The 18,825-nt window shown below is 40.5% G+C and overlaps 1 protein-coding gene across 1 annotated transcript in view; it reads left to right on the top strand.

The window, feature by feature from the left end:
- Positions 1-18,825, top strand: part of LOC309585344 (3'-5' RNA helicase YTHDC2-like) — a gene marked incomplete at its 3' end in the record, with an annotated part of 28,650 nt that overhangs the window by 2,198 nt on the left and 7,627 nt on the right. The window contains exons 4-23 of the mRNA XM_082302007.1: positions 905-1,104; positions 1,713-1,879; positions 4,329-4,431; positions 5,638-5,794; positions 7,956-8,063; positions 9,160-9,308; positions 9,688-9,823; positions 10,211-10,337; positions 11,353-11,418; positions 12,184-12,362; positions 12,526-12,622; positions 12,699-12,786; positions 12,888-12,968; positions 13,931-14,013; positions 15,299-15,404; positions 15,539-15,658; positions 16,010-16,282; positions 16,802-16,928; positions 17,405-17,610; positions 18,348-18,543. Of these exons, the coding sequence (XP_082158133.1) occupies positions 905-1,104; positions 1,713-1,879; positions 4,329-4,431; positions 5,638-5,794; positions 7,956-8,063; positions 9,160-9,308; positions 9,688-9,823; positions 10,211-10,337; positions 11,353-11,418; positions 12,184-12,362; positions 12,526-12,622; positions 12,699-12,786; positions 12,888-12,968; positions 13,931-14,013; positions 15,299-15,404; positions 15,539-15,658; positions 16,010-16,282; positions 16,802-16,928; positions 17,405-17,610; positions 18,348-18,543 (2,769 nt within the window). The remainder of the gene's footprint in view (positions 1-904; positions 1,105-1,712; positions 1,880-4,328; positions 4,432-5,637; positions 5,795-7,955; positions 8,064-9,159; positions 9,309-9,687; positions 9,824-10,210; positions 10,338-11,352; positions 11,419-12,183; positions 12,363-12,525; positions 12,623-12,698; positions 12,787-12,887; positions 12,969-13,930; positions 14,014-15,298; positions 15,405-15,538; positions 15,659-16,009; positions 16,283-16,801; positions 16,929-17,404; positions 17,611-18,347; positions 18,544-18,825) is intronic.

Below are 18,825 nucleotides of genomic sequence, written 5' to 3'. Positions count from 1 at the left end.
CTGTTCTTAAAGCGCTTCCTTTGCTGTTTTTTTCAATTGTTTCAGTTGTTTAATAGGATTGTTTAATGAACAGAGGGCAGCTATAATAAAAGTACTGAAACACGATGTCTTAGAAATGTAAGGGGTAAGCTAATGAAGAGTCTAACATTTATCTTTCTCTGCTTTTCAAGCATGTATTTTTAGTTCTCCTAATCTTTTAGTCTGTGTTTGTCTTGGTATAACAGAGCTTGTAATTTAGCATGTGAATCTGTTAATCACGTTAAATATGTATAATTGAGTTTGCAGCAAGCTTTTCATTCTTCTGGAAGATAACGATCAAGGAATTAGAGAGTAGCATTTGCAGTGCTGGGTTTGAAGCAGCTCCCTCAGAAGACGTGCACGTTTTTTGGCTACTTACGCACTGCTTTCTAACACACCACGCTGCTGTGTGGGTCCAGGACCCCTGATACAGCGCACTTGGATTAATACGATTTGGGGCAAGTGCATGGAATAGCTTAAAGGTTGAACTCTGTGAGCGTGTATTTCTAGGGAAACTGCAGATGTGAAACGTGCACACAGATACGAAGGCCACCAAAATACACCAGGCTGGTTTTCTCCGGTTTAGTTTCTCTTTCTCCTTTCGCTCTTTGTGGGCTTTTTTGGCATGGAGCAATGCTCTGGGAGAGTCCGGTTGTGTTTGAAATACCTATGAAAGTAATAACTGTTCTGAAAAATGCCTATTTCAAGCACCATAACAGGACGTGTTGCTATGAGTCTGACTTCTAAATGTGTGCTGGGTTTGTCACTTTACCCACAGGGGTGCAGAAAAAGTCAGGAAGGTTAATTGTTAAGTATAATTTTTGAGCAGTGTTTTGGTGACCTTCCTCTGTGTCTGTATAAGTAAATTCTTAATTTCTCTTCACAGAAAACAAAGAATTGAACAAGACAAGCGGTCGACTTAATGACGGTATCCCCCAGGTCCCAGTGAAAAGAGGGGAATCAGAGTTCGATTCCTTCAGGCGATCACTGCCAGTTCTTGAAAAACAGGAAGAAATTGTCCAAACAATAAAGGACAATAAAATCGTTTTGATTATAGGAGAGACGGGATCGGGAAAAACTACTCAAGTATGTTTCCTCAATGACATGAAAAAGATAACAGTATTTATACTAAACTAATGCCAATTTTGTAATATTTGTGGTAAGGGATATTTCTATGCTATTTTAAGGCTTTTCTTTTCCTGTATGATTGAAAATGTTGTGTTCCAGTTCACTTTCTAGCTTTTGAAATACTAAGCCAGCAGATAGATAGGTACTAAAAGCATAAATGGTTCCTCACAGTTTTCTGATAGATATAATTTTTTCATTAAAATATTACAAAATATTGAAGGGAAAGCAGCTGTGATGTTTGTATAACCCTTTTTCTTCTAAGGCTAGTTCTGTTCTTAGTACCCAGAGTAATATATTTTTTGTGTTAAAATGAGAGATTATCTACAGGGCTTTTTTTCCTGTAGAGCTCTCTGAAGCAGGAGAGAGACACTTCAACTTTTTTAAAAAAAACCCCTCAACAGGTTATACTTAGAAATTTATTTTATGCCCATTCAGGTATATTTGCAGTGATAATCCTATTGAAAAGTCTGTTGCAACGTGTAATACTGAGATGCAGTTAAATTGTTTCCCTGTGCTAAGAAAGCTGTGACTTTCTCAAAAAGTAAGTTTGAACCACTTCTTTCCAGATCCCTCAGTTTATCCTTGATGACTGCTACAAGAACGGAGCTCCCTGTCGTGTGTTTTGCACTCAGCCGAGACGTTTAGCAGCTGTTGCTGTGGCTGAAAGGGTGGCAGCAGAAAGGAGAGAGAAGATTGGCCAGACAATTGGTTACCAGCTCCGGTTGGAAAGCAGGTACTAATGGTGCTTCTAAGTGTCAGTTGATCTTGTGCTGGTATCGTGAATCTTGTGTACCTTTAAACTGCAGTCTATTTGGGATGCAGCCCCATAAATCATAGGTGGGGTATGTTATTGCAGGTAAGGAAGACTTAGGAGTGAAAAGGACAGCTTTCTTCCTGTATTTTGCCGTTTCATGTAGTAGCTTGTCATACTGAACTGAATTTCAAGTGCTTTCTATTGGTTTCTTCTAGGGAATGTGTGCATGTAAATCCTTGTCTGATTTTCAGATCAAGTCTACACTTTCCTCTCTTTTTTTTTCCCCTCTCTGCTTTTAACATGTGTGGATCCAAAAGTTCTGCAAGCTTTGAAGGTAGGTAGGAAGACCAGCATGCTGTAACAAACGTATATAGTGTGAGTTGGTATGGGTCATAAAAGGGAGAACAACAAAATTGGAAAGTGACTGATGAAGCCGAGCATTATTTACCAGTCCAGTTTGGGTTAAGTTTACTGTGCTTCAGCTTTTAAAACATGAAGTGACGTCAAAGTAGAGCTTTCAATCACTTGATGAATTTGTCTGTGAAGCAGGATGTGAATGGGTTTTTACATCTTTGCACTGTGTAGCCAGAGACATTTCAGGGAAGGGGCGACGGTTGGGATATGAGTGACCAGAAGGTGGCAAAAGGTTGTGTTGCTTGAATGAACGAAGGTAACACACGGCTGAGGAAAACGAATGTGCTTGAACAACAAAGCCAAGACAAGAATTGGAATGTGCATGGGAAAGCTCACGAGGCTATTAAGGGATTAGAAGAGCTAGTGAAGATGTATCACAACTAAGCTGAATTATTAATGTTTGGAATACTGGATACTATGCTGGCAGAAGAAGAGCAAAGTCAGATGAAAATGGAAGAAAATCCATCTTGAGAAGAATCAATGCATTTACTCTGGAGAAACACTAAAAGGGAGAGATGACAGTATTTCCAGGTGTGCACAGAAAAGATCTGGAGTGGAGGTGTTTAGGGGTGCTTATAGTAAGAAAGAAGTCTAATTTTTTAAGTTGTCTTAATGGTCTTCCAGAAAGAGCTGTGGAGGACAGTACAAAGGAACTTTTTGGTTCCTTTGGGATGGCAGCACCAGCGAAAGTAGTGACAATTGCTGTTTTTACTGGGGCAGCTAACTCTGCCCCAGGTGTAGAATAGTTACACTTCAGTATTTTGACTTCCTGAAAAGCCAAAGGATCAGCTGATTGCTTTGTGATTTAGTCAGCTGTAGTGTATTAGGTTCGCGTGACACGGCTTTGGGAGCTGTGGGGCGGCTTTCTGTGAGAAGATGCCAGAAGCCTTCCCCGTGTGTGACAGAGACAGTGCCAGCCAGGACGGACCTGCCTCTGGCCAAGGCTGAGCCCATCTGTGATGGTGGTAGTGCCTCTGGGACAGCAGGGAATGGGGGAGAAAAACGTGCACAACAGAGGCCGCAGTCCAAGGAGAACAGCGAGCTCATGTGGGAGGAGCAGTTCTGCAGATGGGAAGGTCAGTGCGGGAGGGGAGGAGGTGCTCCAGGTGCCAGAGCAGCCCGGAGTGCAGCCCATGGTGAGGCAGCTGTGCTCCTGCAGCCCATGGAGGCGCATGGTGCAGCGGGGATCCCCCTGCAGCCCGTGCAGGACTCCGTGTTGCAGCAGGTGGGTGCTTGAAAGAGGCTGTGATCCTCTGGGAAGCCTATGTTGGAGCAGGCTCTTGGCAGGGCCTGTGGCCCTGTGGAGAGAGCCCCCAGTTTGCTGTCAGGATTGTGACCCTGTGGGGGTCCCACGCTGGAGCCGGCTGTTCCTGAGGGACTGCACCCTGTGGAAAGGGACCTGTGCTGGAGCAGGTCCCTTTTAAGAAGACCTGCAGCCCCTGGGAAGGACTCATGCTGGAGAAGCTCACGGAGGACTGTTGCCCATGAGGAGAGACCCATGTTCTCCTTATCCTGGTCCTGACCCTGTGAGTCTTCCATTGTACTTCCTCTCCCCTGCCCAGCTCAGGAGAGGAGGGATAGAGTGGCTTGGGTTGGCACCTGGCATCCAGCCAGGCTCATCCCACCACGTGTAGGCAAATACAAAGGCTATATCCAAGCATATGCTGAGGAATGGGAACCTGGTTTTTCCACATGGGATTTTCTAGTAAATTGAATGACAGGGAGAATGACTGTTTCTCATGGTTCTGTTTAACTTTCTTACTTATTAAAATTTGAATCTGGTGTTTTCAATTAATCCATTGTTCAAAGTTAGGAGCGCAAGCACTAAGAGTTGTTAGGAAATGTCTGGGAATAGGCATAGTTTGAAAACAAGTGGTATGCAGGAGTTCTTTGGTGAGAGAACTGTAATGCCTCTTCTGGTCAGCAGCTGCTTTAATTTTTGAGCCATGGAAAGCTGCTAGCAGCCTTTAAGTGGTGCAAAACCCCTGAGTCGTCTCTGTGCTCTGTTCCATAGGGTTTCTCCAAAGACACTGGTAACATTCTGCACTAATGACATGCTCCTTCGCACGCTGATAGCAGGAGACAGCACCCTCTCCACTGTGACACATGTGATTGTGGTGAGCATCCTGTGGTCTTTCATGTGTTGCTTGTTCATTGGAAAATGAGGTCCTCGTTTGTTTTATTTAAATTTGCTGAGGCGTTTTCGGTGGTTTTGTTTGGTGGAATCTGAATCGACTTTAAAGGCTTTCTGAGTCCTTAGTGTAGCATGCATGTTTTGTGGGTTTTGGTGCTTTTCTGTGTGTTTGTTTGTGTTTTTCCCTGGAAAAACATCTTATTTTATGTTCATGCCAATAATTAGGTGTGGAATCAGGAGGAGTTGAGGAGGACAGAAGTGTAAATTTTTCTGAAATTCCTCTGTCGGCAGAAGAGCCTTAGGGAGGCTTAGATGTGGTTCGATATGATTGTGTCAGAATTTCTGTTATCATGTATTTGTTTCAGCAATACCAGGTTTTCAGTCCATTTGTTTGCCCAGTGTTTTCAAGATAATGTGCAATCTAATTGCTAGCACATTGTTCAGGAGCGTTCATTTATGATTGTGTTAATATTCCTATTATTATGGAGTTCCGTAAGTAAGGGGAACCAGAATGTTTATGGCAAAATTTAAGTACTCCACTACTGAAGACAAAAAAGTCACGGTAAGTTTAGGTGCCTACCTGTTTATCAGAGTTAAAAAAGCATGAGAGTGGTCTATTAATTCCTGATGTCAGCCTGCAAGCCTTGTATTTGAGTCCTTGTTTCATTCATTCATAATACAAAACAAAACAGAAGAATGACAAAGATGATTAACCAGTTATGTCCTTAATTTACAGGCTTTGCGTATGACTTGTCTAAGCAATGTCTTTTTTTCTGATTATGTGGTGTCATACATTTTTTTAAATGCTCATCATTTGTGAAGTGAGAATTTATTAAAATAAGATTTGTAGGATTTGTGGTTTGTGACCTTTTCTTGAAATTTGGCTTCCAATACAAAATTAGGAGAGGTTTCAGACATTTACTTTGGCCTCTGACGTTCAGGTGTGTGTGGCTTGTGCATTGCAGTGCGCTGTGCTCTGATAAAAACTTTTTGAAACTTTTTTTTTGCTTGTGGATAGTTTAAAAAAAACCCCTTACCTTAAGCTAGATTTACACATTTTAAGGCCTCTGTAATGTACCACCAAATCATGTATTTTATTTTTTTAAAAAAAAGGTTTGTATTTGTCAGAAGTTATGATCTTGCATCTGTGATGTTTGTTTATCTCTTGTTTTTTTTCCTTTTATTACAGGATGAAGTACATGAGAGGGATAGGTTCAGCGACTTCTTGCTAATAAAACTGAGAGATGTGCTGCAAAACCAGAATAATTTAAAACTAATTATTTCTAGTGCTGCTCTAGATGCGAATCTTTTTATTAGGTATTTTGGAAGCTGCCCAGTAATACACAGTAAGTACTTCTCTTAACTCTTAAATCTGAGTATACCTGCCCCACACTCACAGGCTTCAGTGAACTGTAGCAAACTACTCTGAGTAAAGGCAGGTGGTGAATACACTGAGAATTACAGCAGTGCCTGTTCTTTGTGTCTTCAGGTTTCTTGTTTCTTAACTATTTGCACCTGCTTCAGAGGGAAGTGTTTTTATCGCTGGGAGTTCTGTAGATGCAGGAATGTCCTGGCCCTCTCCACGTTTAATTCAAGAAGTAGGAAAAGGTTATTGAAGTGCTGCCTCCGTGCTGGTACAGGACTTAGGAGCTACACTGGTGTGATGCATGTTAATGCATTGCAGCAGATTCTAATTCTTCAGATCTCATAAAGGTTGTTACTGGATAAATCGCAGATAACTGTACCTGTTCAGTTGAGAAATACAGGAGGCCTAGGCAGGTTTGGTTTCATGCTTCAATCACGTGATTCTTTGTTTTAAAGGAAATCAGTAGCTGTTCCTCTAGGTAAATACTCAGAAAAGACATCCAGTTTCTGTTAGTTTATGGTCAGACGCGGTTACCTGCAGTTAGATGACTTTGAGATGCAAAGAAAAGTTCCCATTATTGCTGCTTTAATTTCATTTGACTGATCTTTAGGAGAGGCAAAATACAGATGTGTGGGAGATGGGGGGGTTTGCGTGGGCTTGTTTTCTTTTTCCCACCCTCCTGGCTTGCAGGTTTTCTGCATGGGTGACCTCCTCTGGCAGCTCGCAGTCCTCTTCCTTTTTCAACAATGATGTCCAAGTTTATTGTATTTTGAACAGTAGCTTTTAAGAGAAATGCTTTATTTGACAATCAGGTCGACTCCCTGCATGTCAGCCTGTTTTTTTAAAAATCTCAACAGTTCTAGGAAATGGGTGGAATCAGTTACTGGTTTGTTTTAGCAAATGTTTGTGAGAAGGAAACCTCGTTGGTTTTTTTACAGATAGAAGTGTTTCTTTCTAGTTCCCAGTTCTGAACTTCTGCCTAGTAAAATAAGGCTTGCAACTTGTTTGAGACAGGAATCTGGAAATTACACGTGATTTCATGTTCTCTGAATTTTTTTTTTTGCAAGGGAGAGCCTCAGCTGTGATTGTTGTGTGGCTTTCCAGTTTACTCTTCTTGCAGCTTCCTATTCTTTTAGATGAGTGTATTTGTTTTGGAAATTCTGATGAGAGTTGCTCCAGTTTACCACAGTGGTTCTGCTGGTTGTGTAGCAGGCCAGTAGCAATTGGAAAGATGTTTTTTCCTTTTTTGTTTTTGGGAATTTAAGAATTAAAAGAAGCGGCTTTAGACTTCTGTCTGTTAATGTAATGAAAAAGGTTTGCTTCTCCTTCAGCAATGTGGCTGACAAAATCCTGACCACAGAAACCAACATTTTGTAGTTGTGGGTTGCTGTAGTACACAGAGTTCGTGATGGGTGTTGGAAGGCTTCCTCTATGACAGCTTCTCGAAGTACGTGAACTGTAGATGGTTCTTTTCTGAAGGAAAATCCTGAGTGATCTAAAGTCATCTTAAGGGACCAGAAATCAGAATGTCAAGATTTGAATTCTTCATGCGAAAAGCATCCTTTAATGTTCACAGATAAGGTCTAGAAAAGAGTCATGTTGAAAAAGAAGTAAGGATAAATTATTAGGAGGTAAAGACCACTGGGATGTCTCATCTGTCCAGAAGTATTCAGTAAAGAAAAGCCCAGCTTTGCTGAATCAGTTGAGGACGCTGAGAAAAGTCTATCTCCTCACGTACTTCTCATGAAAGAAAGTAGTTCAACACAAAGATGTACTGTCTCCTTGTGGAGTCTTGCACAAAGCTGTATTAATTGCTTGTTAAATAATTGCGTTTTTACTCCAGGTGGCAGGCTTACGTGGTGAGTTCTTGTTTGTAACCCTAAACAAAAATGGCTGTTTTCTTCTTCTCGTTTTAAAAAATCGCCGCTAACAACTCTGAATCTTACGAGCATCTCTTGCTATAACAGCTGATATAATTGAAGAGGTTAATGAGAAACAAGATAGCATTTGACTTTGGAAATGTTTTGTTTTGTACAATTTTAAGAAAAATGAACTCCAGTGAAGATAATTTTTTTTGAAAAATAATGCTGTAAGTGAAGCTGGGGAATATCTCGTCTTTGATGGAATTTTTGTCCTTTCAGTCCAAGGAAGACCTTTTGAAGTTAAAGAGATGTTTCTGGAGGACATTTTGCGAAGCACTGGGTATACAAACGAAGGGATGGTAAAGTACAAAAAAGAGAAGCAGCAAGGTTGGTGACCTAGTTAATCGTAAGGGTTGGCAATGAGAAGCATTGCTTGATTGAACAAATGATTAACAGGATGATTTTCGTTAAAATTCCAAAGTCAGGAGATGAAATGAGACGTGATTAGATGACAGCAAGTGTCTTTAAGCTCTCAGCATTGGCATTACTGAAATGTAATGTTCATGGAAGTTCATGCAATTAAAGAAGAAAATTCACTTTGATTCAGTGGTTGCATTCTTTTTACTTTCAGTTGATAAATGTCTTATTTTTTCTGATTATTATGGTGTAGAATTACATATAATTGGGGGCTCTACCCACATGAAAACTACAGGAGCAGAGGATGCTCTGTACCTTTGGGTGCAAATTCAAGTGCAGCTATTAAAGGAGGCAGGATTTTGTACATCTTGCATAAAATGTACAAGTTGTTCCTATTAGCATTTTTCACTGCATTCTTCAGACATGGATGTATTTTTTAATAAGCATTCACACTCTTAAACTAAATATAATTGGTTTTCAGTTGATTAAGTAGCTATTACTTCAGCAGTTTTTCTGGCAACTGAAAGTAATGATCCTAATGATCATTTAAAGAAAATTTAAAAAAAAGGCAAACCCCAAACTATAACATACAGTCCTAACTGGATGTTTATCCCAGTGCTCAGCTCTGATCCCTGTGGATAGAAAAGCTCAGTTAAGACGCTGGTGTCTTCTACTGTTTCTTCCACTTGCATACAAAAATGAGTTGTTACGTGCAGGGGCTGTATGACTTGTCTCCAGAATTCCACTTCTGGAGAAAGATCTGGGCTGAGATTGTGTAGAAGGTAATTCCTTAGGAAGCTCCTTTGACTGCAGTAATTTGGAATAATGGAGGCTTAGGGGGTTAAACACCAAAATGGTGGGTTTTACCTGGTTCTCACAGCACTTGTTTGCAGTGGTGCCCTTTGGGTACCCTTAAACACATCATTTATGTTGGACTGTAGCAGCATTCTAGATTAAATGAAGCTGAATAGGTAAAACTTTGAGCTGCTGTAATTATTTTTTAATAGAAAACAATGGATAATAAGGATGACTCTAAAAATTTCTTGGGAAATACTTTGCATTCTAGAAGAGAAACAGAAAACCACTCTTGCTGAGTGGTGTTCCGCTCAAGAAAACACCAACAAACTGGCATGTCGGAGACAAAAATCAGTTCCAAGGGCAAATGAAGAGTACAGTCGGTTGGATGATGGTGGTGACACAGTATTTAATCAACTGGTAAGTTTTTCCTTTTGTTGCAAGAGAAGTTTGTATTTGTGTTCCATTACTAGCCGTTTAAAGTGTGTTACCTGAAGCGCCGTAGGCTCTCAGGTATTAACGCGTTTTAAGGGTCGCTTTACTAGGACGAGCTGCTCTGGCTGAAGTGGGCTTTTCGGTTACGGTGGTGGTACGCAGCTTTTCCTCAGATCAGATGGCTCGACTGCCCCTGTGTGAGTCCTTGCATAGGACACAGTCAGTGCTTTAACTGATGCCTGAGTGGTGGATTTCTGATTGCTGCTGGGAAAACTTAACTGTTCAAATTCTTTGTGGGTAATGTGTGAGAATAAAGACACCTCTTGGAAGAGATTCATCTTTCAGTGTTGTTTTTTCTCATCAGACTGAAAAAGATGTGAATTGCCTTGAACCGTGGATAGTAAAAGAAATGGATTCCTGTCTGTCTGACATCTGGTTGCATAAAGATATTGATTCCTTTGCTCAGGTGTTCCATCTAATTTTAACTGAAAATGTCAGTGGTAAGTTTTGTATGTTATTACATAACAAAAAAGCAACCACAAATTTATTTAAATTTCTATGGCTACTTTCATCTTCAGTTTCAAATGTTGTTACTTTTGCATTCTGATGCCTACTGAAAAAATGAATAGGGCTAGCAGAATTAATGAGTTGTTTAGTTCATTGTTGTTGTTTCGAAGTATTGGCAGAAGTGTGCTTCTAAAACAATGTGGGATTCCCATGAACTGACTGCAGAGATGAGTGAGGAAACAAATTCTCTTTGGGCTGGAATTTGAAAGCAGTATTTGTAGAATATTTTGAAAAAAAAAAACCAAAAAACATTTCTATTGGGTTTGCTGATTTTTTTTTTTTTTTTTTTTTTTTTTTTTTTTTTTTTTTCCACTTCTCAGTTGATTATAAGCACAGTGAGACCGGCGCGACTGCTCTGATGGTTTCTTCAGGGAGAGGCTTTTTGAGTCAAGTAGAACTGCTGATCAGTATGGGAGCAAGTATCCACTGCAAATCATCCAATGGCTGGTAAAAAACAAACAGAGAAACCAAAAGATAGATTTATTTGTCAATATAGGAGAGAGAAAGAAAATTCTGTAACATCTGAATTAATTTGCTAACTTACCAGACTGCTGTAAGAGCTATAGATTTTGACAGCCTAAACCGTTTCTAACTTCTGTTGAAGCACATTGTTTTCTGTAAATTCTACATGGAATTCTTAATTACACGGTCTTGATTATGGGCTATAAGCTTGGTTTCAGTATGTCTTATTTAAGACACTGGTTAGTGGAAAGACTGTAATCTGCTGAATTCCACCAGAATGTTTGGTGATTCTTACTATTTTCATGGAGTTACCTGTGTAAGAAGATCTTTGTCTTATGTTTCTAAATATGCTGTAGCATGTAAAAATATCTGTGAATCTGTAAAGACTCAAGTTTTGTGGCCATGAAGGGTGTCTTCCTATAAACAGGAAGTACAGTAAGTAATGGTAGTATGGAAGGCTAAGAATTAGGATTCCAGGGCTCTGATATTTGGTACCAACACTTGAAAAACTTGGGAAGGAATGCAGTTTAAAGGTAAACCAGTGAACTGCACTGCGAGGAGGACAACTTCTGAAAGACATGAAATAGCCCAGTATTTTCCCACATTTTGATGAAAAACACCTGGGGTGTGACTTTTTGGGATGACTTAAAGGGTGCTGCAAACAGGCAGGTCTGATCTCTGCACACTGGTGCGGGCTTTTTAAAGGAATGGCACACTGTTCCTTGTTCCACATTTCCCTGTGCGTGTGTTTGTGTTGTACTCCTGTGTAAAACTGACACTCTTGTGTGGTAAGGAACTGAGTTACCTGAAAATCGGGTCGCTGTTACGCGCGTTCATGCACTTCAGAGTGGGAAGTTGCAGATCTAGCAATAACAGCATTGCTAGCAATACAAAAATGGACACAAAAGTGTGGTGTCAGCTGTCTCCTCGCATGATGTGCTATTCATACTCGTCTTTTGAAGTGGAAAATCTGGTAAGAATACTTGTGCCACTCTTTCAGGACGGCTGTGGACTGGGCTAGGCGCTTTGGACAGACAGAGGTTGTTGATCTGTTGGAATCCTACAGGTAAGCTGTAACTGCTTTGCAGAAGGAGTTGTGGTGAAAGGAGATTTGAGGTATGTGTTCTTTTAATCAGAAGAGGTTTTAGCTTTTTACGCTTCAAAATCTGGGCTAAATAGCAATACCTTTTTTTTGAGAATAGGAATATTTCAAAAACAAAGAACAAAAACGTTTGTCGTCAGTGTCATGTTGTTTAGGTTAGCACAGCTTGCTGATTCTATACTATGAACCATTTTATCTTCACATGCTTAGTTTGGAAACAAATCTGTCACGTGTTTTTATCTGTGTGTTGTTGATACACAATAGACATAGTAAAGAAACTTTATCGAAGTAACGTGTCCACTAGGCCATTCAAGAATGCTTCTTTGATTAACTTACAGCTATCAGAGTTGAGGTAGTGTTTTGTAAAGGTTACATTATTATAATTTCTCTTTGTGTAGTTTCTGCTAGTGGGAAATTTTTGGAAAATACGTATCTTTTAAATATTTTTCCGTGAACGGATAAACGAGGAATGTCTTCAGACTTTCATTCCCTTACGGTTGTGTCTCAATGAAGTTTAAGAAAACTAAAGTTAACACTAAAAATTGAAGTTGCATGCTTTGTTGGGTTAACATTTAAGTCAGTGAACAGTACTAGTACTGTGATTCTCTTCTGCTACACTTAAAAATTAAAATTCAAGACCGGTGGTCATGTTGGTCTTGATCTAAGTTTGAGCTGATGGCTGAATGCAAACCTGAAGGGAACAGCCTTCTGCGTATTTTTTTATTACAGTGCTTCATTCGGATTTGGAAATCTGGATGAAAGTTCCCTGGTCCAAAAAAGTGGTAGTGACCTTAGTGCAGAGGACAGAGAGCTACTGACAGCTTATCATCACAGCTTCGATGATGAAAAAGTGGATCTGGATCTGATCATGCACTTACTCCACACCATCTGTCGTAGCTGCGATGCGGGTAGGTAAATACCCACACTCCCAGTGAATTGTTGTGCTTCTGATGAATCCTGCTCGCTCTTTGGAAATCCCCAAAAGTTAAAACCTTCCAAGTGCTGGTCTACGTGGCGCTGACATATGTTTGAATCTTCTGTTTAACTCTGCAAACCCACTTCCTTCTTTAGGAGCCGTTTTAATATTTCTTCCTGGATATGATGAGATAGTGAGCCTGAGGGACCGCATTCTTTTTGATGACAAGAGATTTGCTGATAATGCTCCCAGGTAAAATCTTTAGTTTCTGTGGCTTTCCATTGCTTCTTTAAAGGATCCTTAAAACGTGCTTTTTGTCTTGCATTAGATACCAAGTTTTCATGCTTCATTCGAGTGTGCAGACTTTGGATCAGAAAAAAGTGCTTGAAACTCCACCTTCTGGCGTCCGCAAAATTGCAAGTATCAGAGGACTCGGTCAGATGCGACAGTGATCTATTTTGCCTTTGCTTTCACAGTTACTATAGTTTTGGTTGTTTGGTTGTTTTTTTCATTGCAGATTCTTTCTACTAATATTGCAGAAACCAGCGTAACAGTCAGTGATGTTGTATTTGTCATTGACTCAGGCAAGGTGAAAGAGGTACGGCTGCCTTAAATTGTCTTTGGGAAGTGAACTTCCTAGTGCCATTCTAAAACACACGGTGCATAAATTTTGGAGAACTTTTTTTTTTAACTTATCAGTAGGCTGAGAGCTCGTGCCTGTCAGGCAACAGACCTCACTGAGAAGTTTCAACATCCATGACAAATACTGTAAATAGCTAGCTGTCTAAAAGCCCTGTAAAAACTAACGTAGGTTGAAGTGTTGATGGATTTTTTTTTTTTTTTTTTTTTTTTTTTTTTTTTTTTTTTGTAATTTAGTATTTTGGTTTGATTTTTAAAACAAGTCCTCCGTTTAGACCACCACCTTCCTGAGACTTGGAGGACACCGGGAGTTCCTTTTGTCCTACTATTGTATCAAGTCCAAAAAGAGCCCCTTAAGCTTTTAAGCACTTTCTTGGGTGTGTTGCATGCCTATTCCTAAGTTACTTGCTCAAGAAAAGTGAGATAACAGAACGAGGCAATTTAAGACCTAGTGTATGGCTTTGAAAATGGAGTTGGATTTCGTAGGGGATATACACACACCAAATTTCTGAAGTTCTTATAATACAATTTCTTTTGGTAATTTTACATCAAGTCTAGGAAAATAAGGAGGTAATTTCCAAGTGAGATAAAGAGGAAAACTTTATTTGGTATAATAATGTATTTTTGCTTGCTTTGTGATATTTCAGAACGCAGACCTGACGTATCTTTTACTGACTTGCAATTACCTGTTGACTAGAAAAAGTTTAATTTCGAAAACTGTGTAGCACAAAGATACTGCAAAGGAGGTACCATCATAAATTCACGTGAAACTGAGAAGATATCTTTGTGCCAGAAGCTGCTGTATATATTACTATGTCATACTTTTTAGAGAACTTCTGTTGGTAATCTAAATAACTAGTAACTTCTATTTCATGTGCCCTGTTCAGTCTTGGGCTTACGTTCCTTTCTTTGTTTTTATAGAAGTCTTTTGATGCACTGAGCCGTGTTACAGTGCTAAGAATGGGGTGGATTTCAAAAGCCAGTGCTATCCAGAGAAAAGGCAGGTAATAAATGCCTCGTAATGGTTCTTATTTCGCAGATCTCCACCGTCCTGTGTGTTAAGAATAAAGCACACAAGATAATAACTGTTTCTAGCCTAGTCCAGTGTCGTGTTGGACAATGGCCAGCACTCGTTCTCTGCAGATGAGTAGGGGTCAGCATGTATTTCCTTGGAATCATCTCCCAAGTTGTAGAAAAGTGATGCTCAGGCATTTCCCAAAGGTCTAGGTTGTTTTCCGACCCCATTAATTTTTAGCGGGGGGGGGGGGGGTGTCCCGGGTGCAGGAGAGCCAGCCTGAGACACGACACGAACACCGATACGATTTGAGCATCGTGCTCCCCTTTTATTGTTTGCCTTCACCAAGTTATACTTTTTCAAAGTTCACGCCCCTTTCCCATGAGAAAGCCTCTAAGCAGCGGGGGAGCTGACCAGTGTATACCTTTTGCCAAGGCTGTTCAAGGCTGCCAGCTAGCAGGTGCCTTGCAAGCCTATCTTCAGCCTGAGGCCCCGTCAGGGGTACTTCTGCAACAGCCCTGGGATGCCCAAGCTCTCCTGGGGCATCTCATGCCCCTGTTCCACAAGGAATTCCTCTACATTAATTTGTTCTCCTTCCTCTTTCTCCCACGTAGCACCAGCAGTCACAGTGTCCACCTGTTTTCACACCTTGTCTTTGGGCAGAGGACTGCCTATTTCACTTTCTCCAAACTATCCATGACTTAACAGGCCATGATCGTATTCTTCCCAACACTGTGGGTGAGGGCTTGGAAGTTTTGTAGCAACAAATGCCTGTTTCATCAATTCTGTTGGCATTAAGCGTCGAGTATTTGTGTGTGAATGTGAGAATTTGCTGTCTCTGTCCCTTCAGTCACAAGTTATTTAATCTTTATTCTACCTTTTACTCCAAGAGTAACTTCTGTTTGGGGGATGCACAGGGAAGAAACGAAGTTTGCAGCTTAGATTCCTTACAGCAAAGGATGATTGAGATTTGGACTGGTCTTAGGTTAGCAAAAAACCCACAGCCTTTACTTAGATGAGCCTTGGTTTTGTTTCTCCAGATTTCTCAGTGTTGGGTTAAAATTACAATAAAAAATTTCCATGCCATCAGAAATAATCCGCGCTTGGAAAACTCACACTCTGTGTGTGACTTACCCTTAGCAACACCTTCTTCACAGAACTGCTTCTGCTTTTCCTTTCTAAGTTTCTGTGTCTGTTTGTTGGCTTTTGGTTGGTTGGTTTTGTTTTTAGAAAAAAATCCTAATTTTCACAACTTCCCATACTTTATTTTCAAGGGCTGGGCGCTGTCAGCCTGGAGTCTGTTTTCGTCTCTTCAGCAGGCTCCGATTTCAGAATATGTTGGAATTTCAGTCTCCAGAACTTCTAAGAATGCCACTTCAGGTGCATGTTCAGTTTGAAATTGTAACTTTAAAAAATTTAATGTCATCAAACCATACTATTAATTGCAAAAAATGGTGTGTTGGGTTTGTTTCCAAGTCTTAGTGACCTTTTTTCTTCTGCCTTTGAACTTGCAGGAGATTTGTTTATACACAAAGCTTCTGGCTCCAATAAATTGTCCAGTTGTAGACTTCCTTATGAAAGCTCCTGATCCTCCGCCTGCTGTAGCTGTCAGAAATGCTGTGCACATGCTTAAGGTCAGGAAAGGAATAGGTTTAGGTGGGAATTTCGTTTGATTCCATATTTGTGGTGTAGCAGCCTATCTTACTGACTTCTGTTTGTACTGAAGCTGTTTTTAATTACTTCAGGATGTTTTGAGTTCTTGTTTATTGTCTGTTTTCATTTTGTGTGTGGGGATGTGTTTTTCCATGTCGGGGAAGAGAGTGATTCAAAGTCGTCTCTGTTAATAGTTGGACTTGCTGTTTTAGTGTTTGGGAGCAAGTCTCGTTAATGTCCAGTATTCACATCCTTTCTGCTTTCACTGTAAACTGATTTTGTCCACTGTCCCTGTCCCCCTCTCCTTTGTTTGTTTGTTTGTTTATAAACAGACCATAGATGCCATGGACCCTTGGGAAGATCTCACTGAGCTTGGTTACCACCTCACTGAATTACCTGTAGAGCCACACCTGGGTAAAATGGTGTTGTATGCAGTTGTGCTGAAGTGCCTGGATCCTGTTCTGACCATTGCCTGTGCTCTTGCCTGCCAAGACCCTTTTGTGCTGCCCACGCTGGCCTCCCAAAAGCGTGCAGCCATGCTGTGCAGGAAGCGTTTTGCTGCAGGGACGTTCAGTGACCACATGGCCCTGCTCAGGGCTTTCCAGGTAGGATTTCATTTCAGAGAGTACTCATCACAGGAGATCACCCATCAAGGCAAATAATGTACCAGTCAACTTGGATGTAGAGTGGTGGACTGTGATTAAGGCCTTGGAGAAGACGTTACTTTTGCCTAGTGGCTTTCCTGTGTATTGGACTCATCAATGTGTGAGGGAACACTTTCTGTGGTATGTTTTGTTGATGTTTCCAAACCTTACAAGATTGTGAGCGTTCCAGCCATGTGCCAACAGTGTGGCTCTTTACATCCTGCTACACTGATAACTTCAAATCATGATCTTAATGTAATGATCTTTATTGAATTAATCATTTTAACTTGACGTAATGATCACTGGAGTGAATAGGTAAAGAGAATCTAATTCCTGAACAGAAAAAAAATCTAGTTTGATGCGTTTACTTCCAGAGTGGGTTTTGCCTTCATTTTATTGACATAAATGTAATTTTTTTAAAATGCATTTTTTTAGTTTTAGCTAGTCAGACTGATAGGCAAATGTAAAAAACGTTTTCAGGCGTGGCAGAAGGCGCGCGGTGATGGCTGGGAGAGAGCCTTCTGTGAAAAGAACTTCCTATCCCAAGCCACGATGGAAATCATCGTAGGAATGAGAACACAGCTGCTCGGCCAGCTTAGAGCCTCGGGTAAATAGCTTGGGAGAAATTTTAACCTCGTTTTAAAGTCCAGCCTATAGAAATTGTAACAGAAATAATGTTCACTGGTGTCATTTTTCTTACTTAATTTGAATCAGACCTTCACGTACACGTTGATGCAGGGTATGGTGTAGATGAGGAAGTGTGGCTGATCTAACCGAAGGCATCCTCATCTCCACATGGCACTGCATTTCAGTGTCGAGATGAATTTCTTTGGGTCATTATGTTTTAGTAAATTATTCCCGTAGGAAATGTCTTTGTATTGTAGAAAATAATTGTATGCTGTGTTAGTCTACAACCCGTTATCGGGAGGGATTTCAGTGTAATGGTTTCTTCTTGATGCTGTTAAGGTTGGCAGTGGTGAAAATTGCAACAAATTAGTAGTTTATTTCACCTTTGTTTTCAAATTCCTTTTGGGAACCAAACACAAGCTAACGTGGCACCGTTTTGTCCTGTTCTTCTGACAGGTTTTGTGAGAGCCAGAGGAGTGGCTGATATTAGAGATGTTAATACTAACTCTGAGAACTGGGCTGTAATTAAAGCTGCCTTAGTGGCCGGGATGTATCCCAATCTTGTGCACGTAGACAGAGAAAGCCTGGTGTTGACTGAACCAAAGGAGAAGAAAGTGCGATTTCATCCTACCTCTGTTCTTGGTCAATCTCAGTATAAAAAGGTAAAATCACTTGGAATTTATAGTTCACAAAATAGAGCACTAGAATCTATCAGATGTTTTAGAAACGTCTTTTCCTGGTTGTCAGTACTTTAAAAGCAGCAAGGGCATTAAACACTGCAGCTTTAGAAAATACTTTTCCTACCAGTTGGTAGAATTGGAGTTGGTTCATTTTTCCATTGTTTCAATTAGTCCTTTCTCTAGATGGAACGAGGCAAAATGACAAAAAACCACCCCTAGCTGTAAAATTGTTGTAAAGATATAATGATCCCTGCTCTTAAAAGCAAGAAGTTCTGCTCTGAAACTTTTCTTCTTTAACATCTCTTTTTAAAGCTAAGTGTTTTGTTTCATGGTGGTAGGATAATTTGTGCATCTGGTTGAATTCTCTCATGCTTTTTTATTTGCATGTATATTTTTATTTATTTTAATTTTTATGTATGTATATGATATGTATGTATTATATACGTATATAATTATATACGTATTTCTTTCTAAAGATACAGAATCATAGAACGGTTTGGGTTGGAAGGGACCTTAAAGCTTATCTGATTCCAACCCCCTGCCATGGGCAGGGACACCTTCCACTAGTCCAGCTTGCTCAGAGCCCCACGCAGCCTGGCCTTGAACACTGCCAGGTTGAGGCATCCACAATGTCTCTGGATAAAATCAGAAAGATATTAAAATGTATGTTAACTACAGGTAGAGGGTATAATAGCCCAGTCTTACCTGCTCTTGCACAGGTTCCCCCAGCAGATGGACAAGCTGCAGCCATCCAGGCCCTCCCTACAGACTGGCTTATCTATGACGAAATGACGAGAGCTCGCAAGACAGCAAACATCAGGTGCTGCTCTGTTGTGACACCTGTCACCGTGTCCCTCTTCTGTGGACCAGCCAGACTGCCAAGTAACGCCTTGCAGGCATCTTCAGCCTTCCGAGGTACACTGGAGTGTGGATTTGGAATGTTTCTATTGGCATACACCAGTGTGTGGTGTGCAAAGCTTCTTTTTCAATCATTTTTAATGCATATATTGGCGACTTCTGAAATAACAGTGTAATGATTCCTGTAGCTATTCAGGAATAGTTTGTAGGTTCTGTAACAAATGTCTCAGTTTTGGGATTCCTTACAGATCCATATCCATAATTGACACAGTTCTGGGGTCTCAGAAACTGCAGTGCAGTTTGTAAGGAGAGAATGCAGCCACAATGTCTGATGATAAT

The sequence above is a fragment of the Coloeus monedula genome (genome assembly GCF_965178545.1).
Source record: "Coloeus monedula genome assembly, chromosome: Z".
Taxonomy (NCBI): Eukaryota; Metazoa; Chordata; class Aves; order Passeriformes; family Corvidae; genus Coloeus; species Coloeus monedula.
Note: the sequence above shows the minus strand (reverse complement) of the source record. Positions and strands in the feature narration are given on the sequence as shown.